This window comes from Falco naumanni, chromosome 1 (assembly GCF_017639655.2).
Source record: "Falco naumanni isolate bFalNau1 chromosome 1, bFalNau1.pat, whole genome shotgun sequence".
Lineage (NCBI taxonomy): Eukaryota > Metazoa > Chordata > Aves > Falconiformes > Falconidae > Falco > Falco naumanni.
The window spans coordinates 45,321,840-45,348,057 of NC_054054.1; the positions used below are offsets into that span (position 1 = coordinate 45,321,840).

The following is a 26,218-nucleotide window of genomic DNA, read 5'->3' on the forward strand; positions in this document are numbered from 1 at the left end:
TTTATGTATTTGTTAACACCTTTTTTAACGTATTTTTTTGAAAACAAAGCCACACAGCTCAGAAAAAAATCACTAACAGTTGAGCAGGATTGAAAACAAGTCCAGAGGGAAGATGCTAGCAAAGTTAAGAAAACAAATGCAAAATCGGAACATTTACACAGTACTTCAGGATCTAGATTACCAACTCAATGCAATATACTATTTTGTACTTTATTCACAGGACTAAGAAAATAAGATTCATGATTTTGGAGAGTCCTTATAATGCCAGTGCTTTCAACTGAGTGACAAAACTTGTTCCTCAGCTGCAGGTACTGAGCCAAACCAATCTCTGGACAACATTTTAACAGAAGGGTTATCCTGTAATAACTTGAACTTAGTATGTAGGATACAGCCAGGATCCCATGGATTTGTAAACCCACTCCAATTCTCCTTGATATCAACTCAAAGCTGAGTAACTCGACATCCTGGAGGATCAAAATCTGCTAGGAAAGGAAAAGTTGTGCCTGCAGCTTACTGTTCTCCAAATTCCTACTTAAAAATCTTTTTTTTATTGCTTGCTCTAAGGAGATCATTCTCGCTGCTGAATACATAATGCTAGATTTAAATTTTAGATGGCTGCAGGGTTGTCATGAGATAAATACCAACCGCATTTGTATGCCTCTGTATTTACAGTAAGGAGGAAAGTCAGCTGGATTCAAGGATTCAAAACATGCAACCTTTCAAACAAAGACATGGTTAAGAGAAAGCTTTAAACAGAGGACTGCCAAATACAAACAACATACACAACCAAACCCAAAAGGCAACATATGGTGAAACCCTTTCAAAACCATACAATACTATGGGAATTAAGTAAATTTCAAACTCCCCTGCAATACTCTCGTCATAGCTAATTTGTGACTTCCTGTACGTTCAGTACTAACAGTACAATGGAGCCTCTATTGTGAGCCTCCTCCCACAAGCTTTTAAAAAATGCAAGACATGATTTTTATCTAGACTGGCGTGGCTAAAATACATCCCGCTCTGCACAGATAAAAGGTTATTTTCTTAGATACTGCTTTTGCTTGTAAAAATAAAAAATAAAAATCTACTCTGGTTGTGCTGAGTCCAAAGTTCACAAAGGAGTAGTGCCTTGGTGGCTGAAGTGCTGACCATGGATCTCAGGCAGGGCAGATGTAGGAAGCCGCTTTAGTTTTAAGATAACAAGATTGTGCATTAAGAACTATCCGCAAATTCAACACAATTCAAATAGGTTTTGACAGTCTCGCAGAAGCAAAATTGACGGAAATTTGACAGAACCAAGGAATAAAGTGACTGCAGTATTAACTACAAATCTTGATTGAGGGTGAAGGCAGTAAGTCCTTCAGGTGCAAGTAACTGGTTCACAGAGGTACCAAAAACTGATACTGAATTATTTTCATATTAAAGGGTCCTGAAAGCTAATGCAACAAAACCAGAATGAACAAGACTTTCCAAACCAAAACCTGGTAGCAGAAGTGAAAGACCGCAATCCCGGCACAAGGCAGTCTAGGAAAGGAGAACAACTAGCAGAGGCTGACTTTTAGCATGCAGGACAGAATTTGGCAAGGACACAAAATGAAACCTAAAATTCTGCAGTGGCTTCAGTCAGTGCCTTAACGACCTTTCTTAGTCAAGACAGTGTATTAAGATAAAGACTTAACAAGCCAGTTCCAGTCAGCATGGGAATGTACACATGCAACACTGAATTACTGAAGATCACTTCTCAGTAATGCTGATTATGTGAACGGGAAAATCAAGAGCATGAGAAAGGTTGATACACATTAATGCTGTTCACTGAAGCACTAGACATGCATTAAGATGGTTGGTAGACCACAAATGTGAAAACGCTCATTATCTGGTTGAAAATAAACAGTTTAATACATCTGGTACAACACATTAAAGAGAAAAAATATTTAAGTATCAGTTTAAGAGTTTGGAGACTGTCTTGTGGTTATCTCTGTTTTGTCCTGCATGACTATGCAAAGACTAAAGCTAGATGCTCCACAAGAGACAAACCGGCTGCAACCATTTAATGAAATCTGACTCATCTGGGAATTTTGATCAAGTGCTTCACACCACTGTTTCTGCTAAACCATACATTTTCTTTATGGGATTGAGAGTAGCATAATGCAAATACGCAAGAAGCAACGGTAATTTTGGACAGCTCACCTTACAACAGAGGGCTAATTCTGAAAATCCAAATTCAAGTAAAAGTCTCACAGAAGCCAACAGGAATTCTGCAACTACAAACTAAAGATACTGCGATCTGCACCAATGGCAAAGATATTACTGCCTGTCAGCCCCTAGCAGCACCTCTCGCTGACCGTAGGTATGGGGCAGCACTCCCTTCCTGCAAATCCTCCTGCGATCACCTCAATCTGACTGGAAAGCATGCATCTCAGTACAGCTTCTTTCTGGCTCATTCTCCCAACTTCTGACTCACCCAGGGGTTACAATGACATTATGCAGAATGAAAAAATGTAAGCGTAGTAGATGATGATGAAAATAACTTGCAGTGCTGCTTCCTTCCTGGCTTTCTTCTGAGCTCTGACTTGCCACTGCACTAGCTGAGCATGATGCAGAACAGCACACTGGCCACTGCTCTACTTGGCCAGGTACAAGACTTCATGGTGCACAGTGTATGCTCCCTGCCATAACAAAGGAACATAAATGGCAGTGCAGCAAGGAGAGCCTTGGAGAGTTGGATTTGCTATTCCTGCTGTCACCACACAGCAGCCATAGGCTAATTCCTACTGACTGTTTGGAGGGTGGGAGAGAGGAACAATCCACCACATGGCAGCAGCAACAACAGTCAGCTTGGCTTTCAGTCTTCAACATGCGCAAAACAAAAAGCAGGACCACTCTCTTTTGCTGCCCCTAGAACTCACCTTTCTGAACCACTGTCTACTTTACCTGTGGTTAGACGCTGCTCTGTCCCAGACAAGACAAGGGCCTACATTCCTTTTGCACAAGACCAGACACACATACATAAATGCACATAACATTGGGCTGCCCATCATGGTTTCCCAATTACAGGCATTTCTTGATTCTGAACATCATGTGTCAACTGAGCACTGAAGGTGGCAAAAGCAATGCTCGCTTTAAAAAGGCGGCGAAACAGTTACGCTGTTGTTATGTTTCATGTGGCAGTGTGAGAATTAGTTGCAAAGCTTCCAGCATGCCCCACTGGGACAGACCTCTCAGCAGTCATCACAGGGTGTGTCCATGTACAACAGCAGAAAGTGGAATCTACCAAAAAATACTGAGGCTGTTCAGGAAGACCGTCAGTGCACATCCAACAGTAAGAAATCTGGACTGCATACAGGAGTTTGGAATTGTGACTCAAGTAAGAAATGTTTCTCTGCCTCTTTTTTTTTTTTTCCTCCTGTGAGTTGGCATCAGAGCTCCCCTAAAAAGACTAAAAAGAGAGGAGGGGTAATGTGGTGAGTACGGGCATACATACGGAGTCAGAAACCGTGAACAACTTTCACTGCAGACTTATGTAACTTTGCCGGTGGTGACACAACTCGTTGAAAGTGATTTGGTCGTGGATAAGGGATATCTACTGACCTGTAAATAGGACTATTAAAATACACCTTAAAATACCTCATGTAAAGCAAAATTATATAATCACATTACCTCGTGTTTTAATACTGAAGCTACAAAGGCTACAACACATGTAACAGAAATAAAAGCTTTCTATTAAAACCTCAACTTTACAGTTACTGTGAGCATCAGTCCCAGCCCTGAAGCCAGCTGTTTCTGGTTTTTGTAGAGAATTCCTTCTGCCTGACTACCCTGGCAGGTACACTGCAAGAAGTTCCTTGAAAAAAGCAGGTATCATGAAAGATGAAAATGCAGACATGAGCAATACTCATCCAAAATAAATACCAACACGAAACATGCTATAGCATTAGCAACGTTTAGTTCAAAGAAAAAAAAATCAAACAATGTCAATTTTCAATTATGTTGATTAGACTCAAACTGTATAATTAGTACATGGAATAATAACACAGGAAACATGATACGTTTGAGATGAAATGACAAAAATATTTCATAAAAGAGACAAGTTAATTTATAATAATCTCCCTCAAAAATTAAATTCTTGCTCTGCTATAGCAAACAAACGTGTTATGTTTCGCACATCAAAAAATAATTAACCTATTTATCCAATACATATTTTTCAGGAAACATTTATTTCGAGTGATTTCTTTTTATTTGGAATTTAATTTTACCTTGTGAGCTTTCTGCACCTCCCCCCCCCCCCCCCTTATTATTGCATTAATTTTACTTCTGCAGCACCCACAGAGGTAAAGACCTTGGTTGGGGTGGCTGTCCCTCTGCCAGCTAAGCGACCAGTGGTGCCAGCTCCTGCCCGGGCTCTGGTGCTCCTGGCAGGCAAAGCCTGAGGGTGCAGCTGAGGCACGCTGTGCTCCAGATACTCCCCGGCCCCGAAGTGGCCACAGATAGCAGCTACGGGGCAGCACAAATTAAATGAGCCCCGGGACTTTCTCATATTCCTTTGAGGAACCGGATAGGTCTCTGGTCAGGTCCAAAAAGAATTTGAAGTTTTTATTAATTTCAACCACCAAACCAAAGCTGAACATCAAAGGATAGGGCCTCACAAGCACCTAAAAAAGTCCAATCCAGGGACTCACAGCACCCATTTTCACATCATAAACAACATCAGACACTTAACTCTGCTTCCCCCTCCCTGCAATACCGCCCCGTAAGGTCGTGCATCAATTTCAGCCAGCCAACACTTTGATGCTGCCAGATTCCCAAAACACTTCTGAGCATGTCAATCATTTCGGGAGATGGGCTAAGGATCACAGTGCATTGGAAAAGATCTTATCGTAATCACAGCTCAGAGAACCTAAAACGCCCACCACAAGTGGAAGCGCTGCTGCACTCCTCCAGTTCTCCCAGAGGAATAACCAGTGAGGGAGCAAAGGGTTATATTTTAGCAGGAAATGTTAATTTTAGATTTATCTGTAATGCATGTTTGCTATCTTTTTCCTGATCGATACAAAGATTAAAACGAATCATCACCTTTGCTCTCATGGCAGTAGGGTAGAAAGAGACCTAAAACCACAGCTGGGAACTTGTCTTCCCAAACTGTAAATCCATTGCTAAACTGTCTGGGAGTGAGAAAGCACGTGCAGCACAGGAACTAAGGCTAAAGGGCCATGTACTACAACTTTTATCCTCACCTTAAATTTCAGGACACATATTAAAAGTGTAACTCCATCTCTACTCTCACACTAAATAAATAATTATGGGGCCAGAAGGTTAGGGAGCCTCAGACGAGGCTGCTATGTTGCTATACTGCCAACTGCTATGGGATTTGAAAGCTTGACACATGCTGGAGTGTATCACCTCATCAATGTTCCCAGCTGGCTTGGGAGACGAAAACCTAAATACTACTCCTAAAGGCAGGTCTCTAACACACAAGTAGCCAACCACTCCAGTTAAGATCCCAAAAACAGTTATTACAAATGCATGGTAAGTAAGGAAAGAAAATGGCAACAAGCGAAGCGGCCATAGACCGAAGTAGTTGCATGGTTTCCCCTAAGTGTTACACTTCACATAAGCAAATTAACAATCATGTTGCTTCTCTACGTCTTTACTTAAAAGACATTTAAATCTGTGCTTTTCCATACACTTACTGCTGTCCAAACTATTTTCTTGTAAAATAAGCTTGTGGGTTTGGTTTTCTTCTTCATTTTTATGGTATTCAGGTAAACAGTTACTTTGGGATAACATCAGTTTTCTCCCCAAAAGAGACTACCCAGCCTAGTCACCGATCTGCAGTAGATGTTCTTGCTTGATAAGGAGGGATTGACTTTGTGTTTCAAAACCACGCTGCCAAGTGCACTACTGTATCTGTACGATAACACTTCACAGTATCCAGCCCAATCCTAATCTCTCGGATCACACCTTTGGCTAAGTACTGCAACCGCTCTGTTGACATTGTAAACAAAACAATAACTCTTAGAACCTAAGAGATTAGTAAATTGAAGCGTTGCACATTTTTAACAAATTTATCTTTACGATACAGAAGGACAAGTCAAGAGCTAACCAAACTGACAAACGTAACGGCACTTGTAATTTGTTTTGTCACGCTATCAGGAACTCCACATTATGACAAAGTATCATAGCGTATGCAATATGTACGATGATCAGCTTTTTACACGTAGTATATACTGTATGATCAAAAGCTGCATGCTCCAGCTACTCCTTAACTACATATGACAACAGTGGACTGAAAAATTCACAAAGGTGACTGTAGTAGTTTCATTTCAAAATAGTTGTTTCATTGACTAAACTCTTCTACTAAGCATGACTACCGCAATTCTCAGGATTATTACTACTTTATCTGCCAATTCAGTAATTAAATAACACATCCCTTGATGGAGAAACGCTGGATCTATGTTATTTGGGGGTGGGTGGGGGTGGTGTGTGCGATTACAGGACAGAGAAACTACCACTGACTCTGCACCAATTTATGCCTTCGATGCCATCAAACAAATGCAGCGAAACTCCCTTCACGTCCCAAGTATTATTTTACATTAACAATGACAAAAATGAGGGAACAGTTTAACTCTCTCAGTTTCTCCCATCTGTTTACAGATTGCAGCCACTCCATAAACATCTATTTCTTGCTCAGACTGGAAAAAAGTGGCAGGCTGAGGGCAGAGGGTTGTTTGTTTCATTTCGGTTTGAAATAACACTTGTGAATTGCGAGTGGACAAAATATTTTGTCCCTAGCTTACCCTCAGGATGGCTGACATAATAATAATAAACAACCAAAAGGATATTATTTGTCAAACCTTAAGGAATTCCAATATCAAAATCTTGCTGCCTTTGGGGGTCAATAAAGAGCAACCTTATAAAATATACTAAAGTTAGCAGTTTGGGCTGCTAATTTTATGTGCCTGCTTCACCAACGCACAGCTAAAAATAGATAAAACAGATAAGAACATAGAACAAAGAGATGCACTGGACAATTATCTTTCTACTAGCATAGTCAACAGTGAGCTTTTAAAACCCCTTTATTTATAAAAGGGATACATTTTTAAAGCGTTACTCAATGGGATTTCAATCTACAACTGAAATAATTTAAATATATTTTATTTTTCTCAGTATTTTCTTGTTCCCCTCCTAGTGGGATACAATAATGAGATTTAAAATATTTTAATAAGGGCATCAGGCTACTTGCCAAGGGGCTCGAATACTAAATAAGAATATTTACATCCTCTAAGACCCAGGAGGAGGAATCAGCATGATGCACTTGAAACATGTATGTACATCACAAATATGATAGTTAATTTTAATTCACTGGGAAAAAATACACATTCACTTCAGTTTATTAGGCCTCATTATTTTCAATGAGGCTAAAGGGATGATTATCTTTAGCTGCTCCATCATGGCCTAAAAGCAAACATTCTTCCTGATAAGGACAACAATTATTAAAATATAAGGCAATGTTAAATTGTTTAATTGAAGTTACAACAGGTGAAATTTTGAAAACCACCGCTCATAACAGTGTTTTCTACCACTGCTGTATCCAGATTGGTACTACGACTGAAATCCTGACTTTTGAATTTATTTTTTTTTAGAGGAAAACAAAGCAGCATAACTGACTGACTCATATCTACACAGTAAATGGGTTTATTCTCTGCTTTGTAGCCTTCTTCTGGTATCATTTGCTTACAAAATGATAGTGTTTATAAACAGAATCGACATTCTGTCTCCTTATGTCTGGGGAAGAAAAAAAAAAATCATCTTCAGATTAACATGACAATTTATGCCAAGCAATTCTTGGAGGCATATCTGTTAACATCATGCCATGCATATTATTCATGTTACCTTAAAAACCAGCAGCAATCCATAAATGATTTGCTAGCCCATGTTTAAAAAAAAAAGGGAAGAGGAAAGAAAGAAAAAGATAAATTCAGATTTACGGAGATAAGCCGTACCTCTCAGACACATAACCCGTCTGCAGATTTAGCAAAATCATTTCAAGAGCCAGGCCTTAAGCACTTTTTACAGGAATAAAACGCCGCTTTTAAACTTCCTGTTTATTGAAATATTAGCACAGCTTTTTTTCCTCCACGGCACTTTCCCAGCGTTTCTCTGCAGTTAGAAGCCAGGGCACCGCTCACCCCCGAGCGAAAGGGACCGGGCCGGGGGGCGGCGGGGGCGGGGGGACGGACGGGACACAAACCCCCCCAAATTAACATTCCGTATGCAGTTTCAGCGCCGTTTGACTTGTTTATTTTAAGGACGAATTGCACCCGCAGCCGACTTCCAGCCCCCTGCCTGCGCCTCCCCCGCCTCCCCGCGTTTGATTTTTATTTCTCTTTATGTGTTTACTCACACTCCCCAGGTACCGCCCGCAGCCAGCAGGCAAAGTTGCGGCGGCGCTGCGGCCGTCAGGGCAGCCCCGCTCCCCGCGGCGGCCGGGGGTGCGCGGCGGGGCCGGCAGCAGCGGGGCCGGGCACACAAAGCGCGGCGACGGCGGGGGCCGATGGCGCACACCCCCACCCCCACCCCTCGCCCTCCTCCTCTCCCACCGCCGGTCCCCACCGCCGCGGACCAGGCCGGCGCGACGCGACGCGAGGCCGGAGCTCGTTACCTAGAGGCAAGCCCTTGTTTAGTAAGTGAGAACTTCCCATTGAAACGCTACGTCCGCGCTCGCCGCGGGGAGGAGGCCGGGGGGGCACCGCCGCTCCGCGACGGCGAGGCTGGCAATAAAAATACAAGCCGCCGCGGCATATGGCGGCTACTCCGTGGGCGCCCCTGAAGTGAGGCGCCGAGGCGCGCGCCCGCGCGCATGCCCTCCCGCGCGCCCCCGCCGCGCGCACGCGCGCCGCCCGCCGCTGCGCGGGGGTGGGGAAGTGGCCGCTGCCTCCTCTGCCGCCGCTGCCGCGGGCGGGGCTTCCGCGCCCCGGCTCGATCTCCTGGTTCGAGGCAAACGGCGAAGATCGAAAGACGGCGGGGCGGGAGCAAGCGGGCCTACAGCCTCACGCTGCCGTTCGCCGGCGTCTGGTTCGTGGGTGAGACGAGAGAGCACCGACACCTCCAACTGCTTTTGGGAGCCGGTGCTGCCACTTTATCCTTTTGGTTTGGTTAAACTTTAACAAAGTTAACACTAGCCACATTCGATGGCCTCTCTGGCATCCCAAAACACTGGCACTTCTGATGCTTCATTATTTTCTGCAATTCACTTAAAGCTCTTCTCCCTTATAAATTAACAAGGATGGGAAAAATAACCCAAACCCAAAACCCTAGAACACTCTAATTATACCTAGTGAGTATAAGCGAGGTTTTCTGCTTCATGCATCACCAATCCACCCTTGGAGCCCCTGGCCCAGAACTATCCCCGGTCCCACTGGGGAAGCAGCAGGGCTGGGGCCAGCACCACCATGAATGCGGATGGCTTTGGAGCCAAGTTGGCCAAATGCTGGTGGTGTTTCTCATCGCGGACATCCCTCCACATTTCCATCCAGTCCAAAGCGCTGGGTGATGGGCGCCAGGCCCTCTTCAATCCTCACCCTGGGTCCCTAAATGAGAAAGCATCGCTTTATTGTCAACAGACCAGCCCTTACTCCAGGTGAAGCGCCCCGGTAACGGGGTCCCGGCCTGCAACTCCCACACGGGGGTCCCCAAAACGAAGGCCCAGGCCTGCTCCCCTGGAAAGCCTCACAGGCTACAACAAGGGCCAGTTCTATGCTACTGTCTGGCGGCACCAAATTAATCACAACGTATAACCTATTTATGCTACTCGCACCACCCTGCATGGGGGTCAATGCCCGGAAAAGGCTGTTGGAGCCAACAGGCGCCTTTTTGGGGAAGGAAAGGCCCAGCCCCAGCGCAGGTCAGCCCCCGGGTGCCAGTGCCTCCGCTGCGTGCCCTGGCCACCTACACCCACCGCCCAGCTCCACTCGCCCCTCGGCGCGGAAGGCCCGCCCTCACTGACGAGGGATGTAAGCAGAAATGTAGTATTTTGCCTCTGCGCTGCCCCAAGCGGAACCAAGACAGAGATGTGGGTCGAAAACAGGCGTCACCGCCGCCAGCGCCCAACGCGCGGCGGCCCCTCTCCCCCACTCCCTGCCTGCACCCGGGGAGACCCCCGAGAGCCCGCCATTCGCCTGCCCACCGAAACAGCGGTGGCGGCGGCGGACGAAAACCAAAGTCGGCGAGGCGCCCCCGCGGCCGGCTGGGTCAGCTGACAGCGGCCCCGCCCCGCCCCGCCCGGGTGAAGGAAGGGGGGAGGGTGGCGGCGGCCCGCAGCGCCGCCATGGGCCGGCATTGCCGCCTCTTCCCCGGCTTTTCCCCGGTACCGGGCGCCCTGGGTCCGGCCGTCTGAGAAAGTTTTGCGCCTCTCGCAGAGCCGCCCCCCTCCTCCTTATTCTTGGCTAGGAAGTGGAGCTGCGGCCGGGAGCGGGCAGGGCGCTCGCTTGTTCCGTCCCCTCCCCACAGACCAGCCCGGCGAGCGCAAACCCCATGTTTTGCATTTTCCAGAAATAAAACGCTTGTTTCTGCCAGCGGTGACGCCGCAAACGGCCCCGAAGCCCGCGGTGCCCCAGCAGCACTTCGGGGGTGCCGGGGGACCCCTCGGATACCGACCGGGACACACACACACACACACACACACACACACACACACACAGGCGCGACAGGTTAACCGCTGATAAAATTAAGCTATTAAGGCTGCTCTGTGCCGAGCCGGGCGGCAAACCCGCCCCGGTTCCCCTCTGGCGGGGGCAAGTGGCACAGCTTGTACCGGCGGGGGGCGGGGGGATGTTGGCCTGCGCCCCCCCCCCGCGTCTCCGGCTCCCCGCCCGGCTCCCGCACCTCTCACACGTTTTTTAATCGTTTTGCGGGATGATCTAAGAGTTAATTATGCTGACTGCACTGCTGAACGCCGGGACCGTGGGTGATTTTTTGATTTTTTTATATATTATTATTACAAACTAGCGCGCGGGAAGGGAGGGGGTAGACACGAGGATTTTTAGAGCTTTTTCTGGATTCTGCGGGATTGGTCTGCGATAATTACAGTACCCGCGGTGATAGGTGCGTTAGAGGTAGCTACTACTAATAGTTACAGGGCAGCAAACATTGGTAATTCTCTTTGGTAAAGACATGCCTGACATTGGGCACAGATCATCTTCTCAGTGCTTGTATAGGCACAGGCTGTAGATTTTCCTGTGGTTTTTGGGGTGGGTTGGTTATTTGAGAGGGGAATATTTGAACTCAAATGTTACAAAAGGTGGTTTCAGCCTCCAAGCCGAGTGCATTTCACAAATCCATTCCAGGCACAAATAAAGGAGTTTAGCTTATAGGCACCCTTTAGCAACTTGGCTCCAGCTCCCTAATAACTTGTTTTCCCCCATCATTCTCCAGGTAGTGTCCATTTCACGGGGTTATCCAGCAGGATTGGGAGGTAACGCCCAGGACAAGTTTATGCAGCCTCTGACTTATCTTCATTTTCCTCCTGTATTCATGGGAAAACCTTCTGTGGCTCACTACAGATGTTTCAAGACATCCCTCAAACAACATAGTTTCTCTAGATTCTCACTGTGCATCACTAGGGCAGCATCTAGCTGAGCGCCTCATGTGGGGTTTGTATAAATAAACAAATTTGGTTTTAATCACTTTAAAGTGGTTAACCACTTTATTGCCATTTATAGATGTTAGCAAATATAAAAATATATACATATCAAAGCTGTAAGAAGAAAATCATGTTGGGGGGGGTGGTTGGTTGTTTTGTTGGGTTTGGGGGTTTTTTTGCACTACTTGAGTTGCCATGTGGCAAAGTATTAGCAGGAATGAACATTAGGGGTAAAACATGCTTAAACCGCAAGTGAAATATCTGTGAATACCAACATGGGTATGGAGTTATCTCTGGGAAAAATTAAGAGAGTGGAAAATGAAAATTCAGAAAAGAAATTAAGGAATCAGTTACATTTTTTTGTAGAGAAACATAAACAGATACAGACAATGAGACCATGTCCTTGGTGGGGTTACATGACTGGGCAAATGTTTAGTTCTAAACTGGAACTGCTGCTTCGAGTAGGGAGGGGAGTGTGGTACAAAATATTATGACAAGGGGAGTGCTCTAAGTGAGGATAAGTTGGCATGATGAACAGATGGAGTATTCAATAACAGGAGGTTATTAATACTGCAGTTTGGTATTCTCTACACTACTTCATGAAGGGATTCATATGCTTGCTCTTTTTCCTTTCTGATTGTACATTGACTTAAATACACACACTGTAGGTAATGCCGGACTTGGTTCCCTCCCAGCACACACAGGCATACATCACAAATTGCTGTTTCCTGAGAAAACATCAAGGGCTGGATCCTCGGCTGATTGTAACCCAGCCAACTGTGTTCTTTTCAACAGCAGAAAGTTGACTTGCACCTGCTGAAGGAGAGAGGTTATCTGACCCTGTCTCCGCAGTCAAAAGGTCTCTCTACCCTGCTCCTTCACAGCTGCAACGAGGCACCTGCTTTATAGAATAAACTATGAGGACTCTCTGGATGGAAAAGAAAACAAAATAACCCAAGAGGAACTGAAGTTTTCCTTCAGAACACAATGCAACGATCTTTTCTGTTTAAGAAAATGAAGCTCACCTTCACCCAGAGTTCAGCCCTATATGGCTTTCTGTGACCTAGTTTTAGCCCAGACATGAGAAAATCCAGGAGCACACCAGCTGACTCCAGTCACGCCTTCTGCTGCACCCATCCTTTCCACTTCCTATGTTCTCCAGCTTGCCTCTGCATCACCAAACATTCAGTCACCCTTTGCATCTTTTAGACTGTGGCTTATACAGCTACAATATAAGTAAATCTTCCACAAAGCGTAACAACCCCCATCCTCCTATCACATTTTGGCACTCCTGTCACCACAGCTATTTTATTTTTTGAACAGTAACGTTACACAGCTGAGTGTCTTCTGTGTTTTGCACTAAGATTTATGGCATTTTTTTAAAGCCCCCAAACTGTTTCTTGGCTTCTTAAGACTCAGCTGGAGGAGCGCATGTGCTGAAGAGTAAATACATTGTTTCAAGTGTATCTGTTAACAGCCATATGTATAATTTAAGTACAAGTTTTATTCCCCTCAGAATGTCTAATCAGAAGGGCATGACCTTGGGCTTTCACAGATTAGATACATTAGGGTATGATATCTTTAGCAGATGTGACTTTAAAGATACTGAAAGAGGAAGTTCTACTGTTGTATCGCCTAAGCAACGAGCCGAGATACATGTTGAAGGCTTTCTAAAGGGAATAATGAGGTCTGACAATATTCTTCATCTACTCAGATTGTGTACTTACGGATTTTCTTTAGTTTGTCATAGCTGTGCATGCTGGTTCCTTCATGCATGTTTTTGCTCCATTATCAAACATGCATCATTCATTGTAACAGTTTTTAAAGCAGTCATTTTAAAACCTGCATTTTAATCAAAATGTAAGATTATATTTCAATGGGGTATCTTGACTTTTGTCAACAGTAAATCTTGGAGATGCTATTAGGAGATCCTAAAAGGAATTTATGGCAGAAGCAAAAAATGGTTGGATAAAGTAGGCCCAACACTTAAACTTTATGCTGAAAATAGATCTTTAAAATGTGTAATCAAAATAAGTCAATTCAATTTATTTAAAATCTGGAAAGAAAACTTGGTTTGCATTTAAATATTGCCTTAATTCCTTCGCTCAGATCCTAAAAAGCCTTTGTTTATAAAACACACACGTAGAGATCAGTCTACTTTCATTTTGCAATTGTATATTTTAATTACAGCTGCTTTTTTTTTTTTTTTTTTTCATAAAACATCCTCTGTGTGAAACTTCCTGCTGTAGGAAGTTAATGCTCTTTGGCTGATGTGAAAGAAAAAGCCATTTTGGAGAAACATTTTCAGCAGGTTCTGAGGGGAAAATGGAAAAAAGAGTAATTGACAAAAGGGAAATACTTCATCTTTAAGAAATGGTGGTCATCACAAGCATGAAATAGAATACAGGACCTTCATCTACTGTTAAAAAGAAGGTTTGCTGAAGGATCAAAGTCGTAGATTAAAGTTCCACTTAATGAACAAGAAGCTCAGCTGTGTCAAACATTCAAAGTCATTTTTTAAATGCCAAATGTGCATTGTTCCTTTCTCAAAATGGAATAGCTATACTCACTCTGTGCTGGAAATACCAGCTGTACAAAAGTGAAAAAAGCTTGCAGCGTGCTGAATACATAGAGGAATAAATTCAAACCAGTGAATACAAAAAACCTCTCTCCTCTGATGTTATCTGTATTAAGTGACTAAGGGATTTTCTTCTTGATCTCACCCTCTTCATACAAGTGCTAAAAACACAAGAACCAGGGCGGAATTAAATCCTCTGCATTTTCTGGTTATCGTGAAATGAGAGGTATCATTTTCCATCTAGTCAGGAGGAGTTAACAGACCATTTCCAGGAAGGTCTGTGTTCTGGCTGAAGAGAAAAAGAAGATGGAGATGAACAGCAGAAGAAACCTATCGAGAACCATTAGTGGATGTCAGCCACTGTCCATCTGTTCACAGTGGAATAAATCCAGACCTGAAGGAACAACTGCAACCTGCCCCATATGGCTTGCTCCCTTCCTCGCTGGCAGGGCTTCTTTGGGGATTTGACATTGGATGAGGTAAAGGAGAAGCAGCACAATCTGTGTTCCCAGGAACGAACGGCCAATTAACAAGAAAAAACAAAAAGTGGGTTAGTAACCCAGGGGAAGGTTTTCTCCTTCTCACCTGTTTGAAATCCTGGAGCTCATTCAAACTGCAAGTTGCAGAGATACTACGCTGAGGCTCCTACTACTAATGAAGTCCTTAAAAATTTAACTTTAGCTGCTAACAAAACTATGTGGGCCAGGGACAGCCCCTCAACAGGCGAGTGAGACCATTGATCCAGCTGTCTCCCAAGGTGTTAAAGAAGGCATTTGGAATATATTACACTAAAAAGTCCATTAAAAATTATAATGCAATATACTCTCAACATAATGAACAAGCATAACAACATTCTGCGTTTACTTTTATAGAACTGGATTGTAGCAGATTACTATTGAGTAGTAATTTACTTTTCAAGTTTTAAATCAGTCTGGGCCTGGTCATGAAGGGAAGTATTATTTTTTCGATGATTAAGGGCAGCAGGCTCAGACCCATACAAAGCAGTTATGACATCTCATTGTCTCTTTAAAATTATAATGAAAACCAGATACTCTGTGATACTGCATCCTGTATTCAAAGAAAAATATATACATAATAAAGCCAACCGAAGGGATCAAAAACTCCAAGCCTATATAGATTCAATAACATGTTTAGTGGTAGTAATTTTGCAGGTAAAACAGAGAATAATTAACCATCGAGTGACCTAAGGAGAACTCTGGATTGTGGAATGTGGATGTCCTGAGCGAACTTGCTATTGTGGGTATATGTTCAGTCTTAGGACAGTCTGCTGAGACACTCAACAGATGCAGAAAATCAAATTCAGAAGCAGTGTGCAAGCAGTACTTTCACCTACATGGATTCAAGGCCAGGCTGCTGCCTCCACCGCTTCCAGAGGAAAGGAGGGAGATGATTAGGCTGGAGGCTTGATCTCTGCTCTAGATCTGAAGCCATAAACAGTTCGGATTTGCCAGTGTCATTCCAAACGTGAGGTGATTATCTGTTCAGAAGTGGGACTAATTATTTTGGGCCTGGCACCATGCTAAAGCAGCAGCAGGGGCATCTCCAGGAGATGCTGTATGTTCATACCAATTTGGACTGACAGTGAGTTAGTTGTCCCTGTGCTGCAATGTAATTTGCACTCTATTATCCTCTTTAGTTCCCTATAACACACTTGGCATCTTATTTTTTGTCAAAGCTGCAGAACGAGTAGCCAGGAAAAAAGCTATAGTTGTATCAAAGATAATTTTAAAGTTCACAACCAATTATATTTGTGCTTATAAATGTCATTCATTCACAAGTTGGCACAGAGAACATCACACTTCCTTGTGTAAAACACATAAGACTGAGGACCCCCTCAAGAAAAATAAGGAAAGGTATGAAATCAAAGCAACATCTCACCAAGTGTTTATCCTAAAGACTTTTCTCTCAAACTAACCACGAGGCTTACCAAGCAGAAAAACCAGCAAGGATACTAAAGGATGCAAAAAGCAAAACCATGTCTCTCACATGAAAATGTCCATTTGCTGTCAAGGACCTTGAGCCCAACCACACACTGGGATTATATACATTTATGACACTAAAATAAACTTTCTTGCTTTGTCAGATTTACTTGGGATGTTTGTAAGTTATCAGTCTTGAATTTAATCTTCTTTCAAACTTAACACTGATTTGTACCCTGGTGAAATACTGCACTACCAGCACTCCACTACTACCTAGTGCTAAGGTAAGAGAATGGTTCATTAAGGAGCAAAAAGTGACCTCTAGTGAATCATCACACCAGCTCCTGAGACACACAATGCCTCCCTGGCAGCACCTTGCCTTTCACTGGCTGATCACATCCACATACAATTAAAATTTGATAATGCTACACCATAACACCAGTCAGCATCTGTGCACCATCGGTCAAGCACTTCAGATACCTTCAGTAACTTGCACTTTGCATAGCAGCTGTAACAAATGACAGAAAACATTTGCACATCAAAAAACCTGAACACATTTGTTTGAACATAGTAAAATCTGCCTACAAATAACCAGTAGAGAATTTAATGGACTATAATAAAAAATGTAAGCACTAACTGGATTTTTTAACTTGTTTTCATTTCATTTTAGAACTAGTATATCCAGAAATTTGAACACAAAATAAGAAAAACATCCTATTAAATATGTAATAATAATAACAATAATCTCAATGATCAGCCCTTTGTACTCAGAACACAGGAAAATTAGGGTGGAGAAAACCAGTACCAAAGAGATGGGTAGTGAAAATCAATTCCATAGTTACAGCATATGGAACACTATACACGTGAAGAAATCCATAACAGTGAATTGTCAATGATTTTAGAGCAGTAAAAAGAAACTAGCAAGGTTTGATGCGTAAAACACATACTCCATTTGCCACAGAAACACATTTCATGTTCTCTGCCTCCATGTTATCTAGCAATATACTAATATCTTTATGCACTTCCTAATATGTATGTATTTTTCTAACAAACATTTTATAGGCCGTTATTTGGAGCTACACCTTTTTTTCTTTTACTGAACCAAAATAAAGACTCTTGTGCAACTTTTTTACACCCAATTCTCGAGATTTAAAACTCAATAGCTGAGAAGTAGACTGCAAGAAACCCTTATCCTTACATATGACTACAAAGATACAATTGAAATCCTAAAGGACATCAGTTTATGTAACAACTCACACAGTGATCTGGGAGAAAAAAACCCAACCTGAAATATATTTTTAAAGCTCCTTTTGTATTGCTGTAAAATGTCAAGAGAGAAGTGGACTGTTACCCTAGCAAAAAGACTGCCTGATCATACTACTTATATTCATATAAAACAATTTCACCACAGAAGAAAAGTCAATTCAAATAGGTGATCATCAGTATCAACAGATTTACTGCTACTTGAGTTGGTATTTATTGCCAAATACCCTGACTTACAGACTAAGGCAGCACTGTGCATTACGATAGTATGGTATTATTTAAAGATTGTTGGATTAACTTTCCAAAGGTCTTACCACGTTACTGGAAGAAAATGCTGCAGAGAGAACAAATCTCATGAAAATGTTTGCTAAAATTATTGTCTTTGGAATGGTTCAACTCCTCTACGCAGGAAAACACAAGCTGACAGATGTTTTGTTGAAATGTATCACCTACAAGTGTCTCTTGGGAACTCCACTACCCCACCATGACCATTACTCTCAACAGCAGAGATATCGGTGCAATTTTAAAGACAGCTACTGTTGTGACATGCAGGTGTTGGCTAGGTGACTGGGCTGCTACATCTGCAGTATTTGTGATTCATGACATTGTGGAAAGTCCACAAAAGAGTTCATCATGAGCTGTAATCATAGAATTGTTTAGGTCAAAAAGACCTTTAAGATTATCAAGTCCAACCATTAATCCAGCACTGCCAAGTCCACCACTACACCACGTCCCTAAGCACCACATCTACAGAGCTTTTAAATATCCCCAGGGATGGTGATTCCACCACCTCCCTGGGCAGCCTGCTCTAGTGCTTGACCACCCTCGCAGCAAAGACATTTTTTCCCCAATACCCAACCTAAACCTCCTCTGGCGCAGCTTGAGGCTGTTTCTTCTTGTCCTGTCGCTGGCTCCTGGGGAGCACAGACCGACCCCCCCGGCTACAGCCTCCTGCCAGGCCGTTGCAGGGCCACCGGGTCCCCCCCCAGCCCCCTTCTCTCCAGGCTGCCCCCCCCCGCCCCCCCAGGCTGGTGCCCCAGCCCCTGCCCCAGCCCCTGCCCGGCTCTGGACACGCTCCAGCCCCTCAGTGTCTGTCTGGCCGTGAGGGGCCCAACGCTGAGCCCAGGCCCCGCGGGGCGGCCCCACCGGTGCCCAGGGCAGGGGGACGGGCGCTGCCCCGGCCCTGCCGGCCACACCGTTTCGGACACCAGCCGGGACGCTGCTGGCCTCCTGGGCCACCTGGGCACGCTGGGGGCTCATGCCCGGCCGCTGCCGCCCAGCCCCCCCCGGGCCCTGTCCCGCCGGGCAGTTCCCAGCCCCCTGCCCCCAGCCCGCAGCTGCCGGGGGCTGGTGTGACCCAGGGGCAGGGCCCGGCACTCAGCCCTGGGGACCCCCACCCCACCGGCCCCGGCCCCTCGGCCCGGCCTGCCCGGAGCCCCCCGCAGAGCCCCCTGCCCCCGGCACAGCCGCGCTCCCCCCGGCTCGGTGCCATCTGCAAACTGACCGCGGGTGCACTCGATCCCCTCGCCCACATCATCCATAAAGGCATTAGACAGGACCGGCCCCGGCGCTGGGCCCTGGGGACACCCCTGTGACCGGCCACCAGCGGGAGGTAACTCCATTCCCCACCGCGCTTCGGGCTCGGCCCCCCGGCCAGCTCCTAACCCAGCACACAGCACGGCACCCAAGCCAAGAGCAGCCGGTTTCTCCAGGAGATGCTGTGGGAGATGGTGTCAAAGGCTTTACTCAGGTCCAGGTAGACACCACCCATGGCCTTTCCCGCATCTACTTGTTGTAGAAGGAGATCAGGTTCATCAGGCAGGACGTGCCTTTCATGGACCCGTGCTGGCTGGGCCTGATCCCCTGGCTGTCCTGCGTGTGCCACACGATGGCACTCAGGCTGACCTGCTCCGTAACCTTCCCTGGCACCAAGGTCAGGCTGACAGGCCTGTAGTTCCCCTGATCCTCCTTCCTGCCCTTCTTGTGAATGTGTCACCCTGGCTGAGCTCCCGTCTGCTGGGACCTCCCTGGTGAGCCAGGGCTGCTGCTAAATGATGGGCAGCTGCTCAGTGAGCAAGACAAAAGGCAATAAAATAAACAACTTTCTATGATGGTTTTGAAAGGTAAATTTCCTAAAACACAGTACTGAACAGAAGAGGATTTGGAACATTATGTCAGCTTCTGAAACCATTTAAGTTAATGCACCATGTATCTTAATCTTTTCAGGTTTCTTTCATTTATTTCATCAAGACAATTATTTGGTCTCGTAACACATGCTGTCTTTTTATGAAGCAGGGTATCTGATACTGCTTTTGTGTAATGACCTATTATTTTTCCCTACACTCATGTGCCATTCGAACTATAGGGTCACAAGAAGCACAATAAACAATTACAAATCTGCAACACAGATGCAATGAAAAATTCTAAAGTTTTCATTTTTATCACATAATTCCAGGGAACATCTTAGGGCATACAAAACCTATTTTTTTCCTTGCTTCAAATTCTTATGTTGTATTTCGGCTCTATTTATTCCTTTGACCAGCAGAAGAGTCATTGGAATTAGAATAATCTTGTATTAATTTGTATTATTTTATGTATCTGAAAGAATGATCACAATACAGGCTTGTACATCACCACAGGAAGAGTAAAGTTCAGCAGACACACAGAAAAAAGGAAATACTTCCATGCAAACAGACGGGGTTCTTAATTAAAATGATTTGATACGCCTTATAAACTGTACAAGTTATATCAGAGATGATGAAGTAACCTTAGGAAAAATGTACTTTAAATTAACCAGTGGAGGCTAAAGAAAAGTGAGCTATAACAATAAGTAAATGTATATAGATAATGTATAAATAATTAATTAGCCTTTCCTGAAAGACCTGGAAACAAATGAGAATACTTTGTGTATCGTTGTACTGTGCTGATCTCCAACTAAAGTGGCTTCTGAGACCTATGACCCAGAAAGGTTAAAGTTTGTGTCTTTCCCAGAGGCTGTACCTATATGATTAACATTACAGAGAAACCCACATCAGAAAGAACTATCACAAGACAGGAACGAACAATAATTCATGTAGATAACAAATAGTCTAAGGAGAATAAAAACCCACACTACCTTGGTTCAATAAGAGTCTTTTGAATGCTTTTCCTTTTAAGCATCACAACTGTAACTTCTACTAAATACCAACTAATGAGAGGGAAGGGATGATTCTTTTTGTTTCTCAAGGTTTTACAATCACAATCATAGTTAAGTGTTCTCAGTCTATTCCTGGATCTTTCCTGACAAGAGATTTCCAATTGTGGTAAAATCTATATGTGTTTAGAGACGTAGACAGATGTCTGCGAGGCCATAGGCTGAGGTCATCAAACTCATCTCATTTGTGACCTAACCCTCATCTCTTGGCTCTCTTAAAAAAAAGGGGAGGTGGGGGGAGGTAGGGATGAAGGGGGATAAAAGCACTAGAAAGGAATAGAAAGGACACAAAAAAAATTGTTTGCTAACTTGTGGTAGCTGATTTTTAATCTAATAGCACATGCAGATTTCAGTAACATACAGCCAGCATGATGCACATTCAGAAGATACATATTTGGTCATCTATCATTACTGCTCCTCACAGTGTATTTATTGTTTCTGGCATTACTACTGAGCAACTGTCTGTTCTTTCCTGAACATCCAACCAACCAAGTTTTCAAGAACTCATGTTTAAATCTCATTTCAAAGGCAGTTCTACTGCATTAAGTAAGTGAAATTGCCTAAATTTATACATATTTTACATATATCTTTATTTATCAATGAATGGTTCAATTCCTCCGTTCTTGAAACATCCAAAGAAAAAAGTACCACGCTGATGCTGACATCATTTCTGCTGCTTAAGGGAAGATAAAACTGGGTCTTTCAAAGCTGCAGGCAAAATACTACAATGGATAACAAATATTCCTTGTGTATACATGATTGGAACGGCTGTCTCCGTTGGGTGCTGACTGTACATTGTGGGGCACAGAACGGGTTCAGAGAAGGTTTTTTTGTTAGAATCAGTTCATGTGTACATGCAGTATTCAAACAGTTTATTTTACAATCACTGCTACCTGCTCCCTGACCCCAGAGATGCCTTCTCGCTTAAAACAACCACTGAACTTCCAAAACACTACAAAAACAAACAATGCAAATAAATAAATATACTCATTGCACAGGTGTTTCTATTTTTTTAAAAATAACAAAGATACATTGATAGTGAATTTTCTGAATTCCTTCCCTTTGATGACTGCAGGGTAGTCTAAATTTTTACATATAATCCACTGTTAAGATCACAGTTTCAATTCTGCTCTTAAAAAAAAGAGAAAAGGAGAAAAAGGTTTTGTACAGGAGCATTAATAGTTCCACTTGCCCTGTGGCAAATGAGGAAAATATGTCAATGTGAATTATTGTACTGTCTCCATGGATCAAGATTTCTCTTAGTGCTTTCAAAATTCCACTAACAGAAACAATTGCTAAGAGCATTTGCTACTTAGCCTGCTATGCTGGAATCAAATAAGACCCTAGGATCAACTAATGCTAAAATATTATCTTTTATATTCATTTTCTCCTCCTACATTAACTGAGGAAAGAAACAGCTAAATAATTTTAGCCGGAAAGAACAGTGTATCACTTCTCAAGAAGACATTCAAAGAATTTAAATAATCAAGATAATTACAAAATAGAATTTTGAGCAGCTTCCACTACCAGAAATGTAAGAATATCACAGTATAATTTTAGTATGACTTGTTTGGGTCAGAATGAAGTACATATTCTACTTATGACACATAGAGTTACAGTGGGGAATGTAACATCTCTTCTCTACAGAAACCAAGAACACCCACACAGATGCATTAGAAAAAATAATTCTAATTTTGTGCAGTTGTGCATGTACATTCATATTCAAAGGAGCGAGCCAAATACTAATAAAGAGATTCCAAGTCCATTTTCTCCACTGGAAGGCTATTTTATGGGTATTTATTAAATTCTTTTTTTATCTCTCTTTCCTAGTACCAGATTATGGTCTCAATTAATTAATAAAGTACAACTGCAGAAATTCATGGGCCATTGGGCAGATCTAGTATGAAAATTTATTTCTAAGCTTCTTGATCTGACCAACAAGAATGAACAACTAATGAAATCCAGACACTGTGTACTTACACATTATTGATTATTTCTACCAAAGCGCAAATTATTTTCACTAGAAAATAATCATCTTGATTCTTATACGACATTCATCACCAAGATTCATAAACATCTAACAAATTCATCCAAGGCAACCATGGAGATGCAATAAATTAGAGCTTTGCAGGGTATCTGAGTTAGCACTACTGTCATTCTGGTTTAAAAAGTTAGTGCTACATAGAACCGACAAAAACAAACACACATTAAAAGGATTATGAATCAGTTAGTTTAGAACACACGTGTCAATGAGAAACACCCTCAGTAGAGATGGTTCTAATGGGTATCTGTCATCATCTTCACCAACGATGTGCCCATAGATAGAAAATCTTTGCCAAAATGACTGTGAACATCACAAAAACAATAACAACTGTCTGTAAAAAATAATAGCAACAGCGCAATCACACAGTCATTTTGGATCACAGATAAATGAAGATCACAGAAACAAAACATGCTTTAATAAAACCAAGATGGAAAGCTTTGCCGTTAGAAAAGACTACTGTCACACTGACAGGCTAGGGAACTAGAACCTTAAAAGCGATGTGCAACTCTGTGTGAGCTCCAAGAATCACACCTTTACAAGAGCAGGTAACATTTTCCTTGAAGAAATAGCTAAATTCAAGCATGGAAGGAATTTTTGCCATTGTGGATAGTATTCCTCGGATTTTAAAGAGTTTACTAGTGCTGCCAGCTCTGGTGTCCAGATTCTGTATGTTTCAAAGGGTGCAAAAAGAAAACCTCAATGCTGGAGAAAAAAGCCTGGAAGAATACAATGTATTCAGATTGCCAACAAAAAATTGAGAGATAACACGATTATGCTGTGTAGGGAGAAACACTAAAAGACAGCCTGATCTTAGAGGAGCACATAGTAAGAATGAGCAGCTTTGAAGCTCATTCAAAATATGTATTTTCTAGCTTTTTTCTTTCTCTCTATTTTTTTTTTTTTTTAAAGTGGATGGTATTGACTATACTATCAGGGGTTATGGTGGGGGTCTGCATCTCCTGAATACTTAAAAAGCCTTCCTGAAAGATCAGTCTGGTAAAACATTTGGGGCTGAACTGTATCAGGCATATATGTGATACAAAGAGGTTCAAGGTAACCTGGAAATTCCCTCCTGATCCGACACTCTGGGGAGTTACAGCTCCAAAAACTTAAAAGATGACTAATTGTTGGTCATTGCTCTGCTCCCTATAGGGATGAATAGAAAAGATGATGTGTCTTTCACTGAGCGTCATCTACTGATATAAATCTTTCCCTGCTCATGACATCCATTAACAGGAAGCAATTACTACTGAGAAGCTGAGATGAAGAGGGATGTCTTATCATAAAACAGCTAAATTCCAGGAGAGAGCTCGTGGTGATCCCACTGAGAGCACCACAGACAGAACAGATAGATTTCAACTGAACTTCAGCAGGAAGCCCCACATAGCATGTGAAACACTGAACTCAAGGACTTTTAGTACTAAATCAATAACAAGTTGTTTTTACTGTCATTAAATAACTGAAAGACTCTAGGCTTCATGCACTTGTCTACCCAAGTGCACCAAGGTGGGGACGTTTGGAGACTAGCAACAAAAAATGAAACAGATCATTGTGCCAGGTGCTAGAGGCATGGTCTGCAATGAGATGAAGCTTCTGTAGCACCTCCATCACACTACGCAGGGTATGTTGCTGGCAGAAGTGTCTGGAGTAAGAGACAATGAGATTGGCAATGTGTACTCTTAAGTACCAATGTTACTGCCACCTTGCTTGGGTTGAGCTCTGCTAGTGCTTCTTTAAGCACATTCTCTGTTGTGCACTGCAAGACTATTCTTGTATCTGACAAGTAGAACTGGATGTCGCCCATCAATATTTGGTATTTGAGCTGCTGACATCTTTCTTCATCGATGACACAGCATAGTCTTTTCCATTCAGTTTGCAAAAAAGTTGTGCAACATGAAGCTTAGAGGAATTCTGCTGGCAAGTGCTTTTGTAAGGGAACTGAGGCATCTCGTAACCGGGAAAAATTAGGATTAAGGTGCTAGCCAAAATTTGGGTAAAGTACAATCAGTTCCTGATTCTGTCACTAGCCTCCTACCATCCTCGCCATCGTAAACCACTTCCCTCCTATGTATCCAGGTTTCTCATCTTTAAAATATGTATAGTATTCGCTTATTAAACACTCATGTTTGCTGTCAGAGCAAACCCATACAAAGTAAGAGTCACTCTCAGTATGTCTAATGAGACCAAGGACAGGTACACATCCGTCTGTAGTATAGATCTTAGTTGTGTCAGCAGTATGTCATCTTTCTAGTTACAAAGTGGATACATAAAGATTAGATTGTGCTACCCTATAAAGAAATATCTTAAAATAGTCTGCTGGAAGCTGACTATCTCACCTGTAGTTTGTACTCCCCACCGATCATTTCATGCACCAGTAGGCCTCCCTGTGTTCAATTAACTGAAGTTCCTCTTGCTAGCAAAGAAATAAAATATAAATCTGCAGGCCTGTAAAATTAATTTGTTTTATTAAAACAACTGTGTTTTGGAAATATTACCCGGAGCAGCCTCACACTGAATCTATGTGCATATTTTAAGATACTTTTTGGTGTCTTCTACTAGAGCTGAACATTTTACTCTCACATGAAGAATAGAGTTGAGGAGAGAGGAGTTCTCCTTTGGCAGTTAGATAAACCTGGCAGGTCCCGATTAGGGAAAAAAACTTACTCTCATTCTAACATAGGGAGCCAACTGGGAAGCTAAACTGTAAAAATGATGATAGAATTCTGTCAGGCAAACCCTGGAAGAATCACCAAAACAGTAACGAATTAATCACCTGGAGACATGGAGTATGGAAAGGAGAAATTAAGATCAATAAAAATTGTATTCATCTGTTAACGAAACATTTTCACCACCGAAAAAGCTACTGTTGTTAGATCAAGAGAAGACCGCCAGCCCTAGTCTGGTTTATACATTTATTTTTTAATGATAAGTACACCTATGTTGTATATGAGAATTAAACACAGCGGGTGTAAGACAATACTGCTTTCCTGTGAGACGGCTATCTCAGCTCCTCGCTTTTAGCAATCTGTGTAACTGTACTCCAATCACATCCGTACTCATTAATAATACATGTCAGTGCCTCCATCTGCCTGTATGCTCTTCTCATCCTTAATTTTGGCTTTATCCAGCAAAGGCGTGTGTGTGTTTAACTTAGCGTGCACTAGGGGTGGTGCCGCAGACGTCCCACCAGTCAGATCCTCTGAATCCTGCTTAAACCAGTCTGCCACAAAGTTGACGCCTCATCACTCCCCCATAGCGCTACTATTAACTGCATAAAACACTTCTTGGGGAGAAAAAAAAAAAATATCTTTTTCTGGGACCTGAGAAGCTCAACATACACTAATCATTCCTGCATAAATTATGGCACATGAAGTAAGTGTGAACTATGTCTTGGTCTGCAGTTTCCACAATCAATTTAGCTTGAAAACAGCATTTTTCTGTTTTCCAATTTACCAGGAAAACTAAGAAGTAATATTTTTTTTTTCCTTTATGGACCAAGCCTTGATGTTCCTGAAATCAATGAATGTTTGCCATTCCAGTATACAAGACCCCAACATGACTG

At 42.9% G+C, this 26,218-nt stretch overlaps 1 protein-coding gene across 8 annotated transcripts in view; it reads right to left on the reverse strand.

The window, feature by feature from the left end:
- The window catches only part of CTBP1 (C-terminal binding protein 1), a 251,666-nt gene that overhangs the window by 61,530 nt on the left and 163,918 nt on the right, over positions 1-26,218 (reverse strand). For 2 of the 8 annotated variants that reach the window (XM_040591855.1, XM_040591873.1), the window contains exon 1: positions 8,660-8,874. The exons of 4 other annotated variants lie outside the window; for them this stretch is intronic. In XM_040591855.1, coding sequence (XP_040447789.1) covers positions 8,660-8,699 — 40 coding nt within the window. In that variant the 5' untranslated portion in view covers positions 8,700-8,874. Of the gene's footprint in view, positions 1-8,659; positions 8,877-26,218 lie in introns of those variants that run through there. 2 more of the 8 variants (XM_040591864.1, XM_040591899.1) reach the window with 2 other exon arrangements.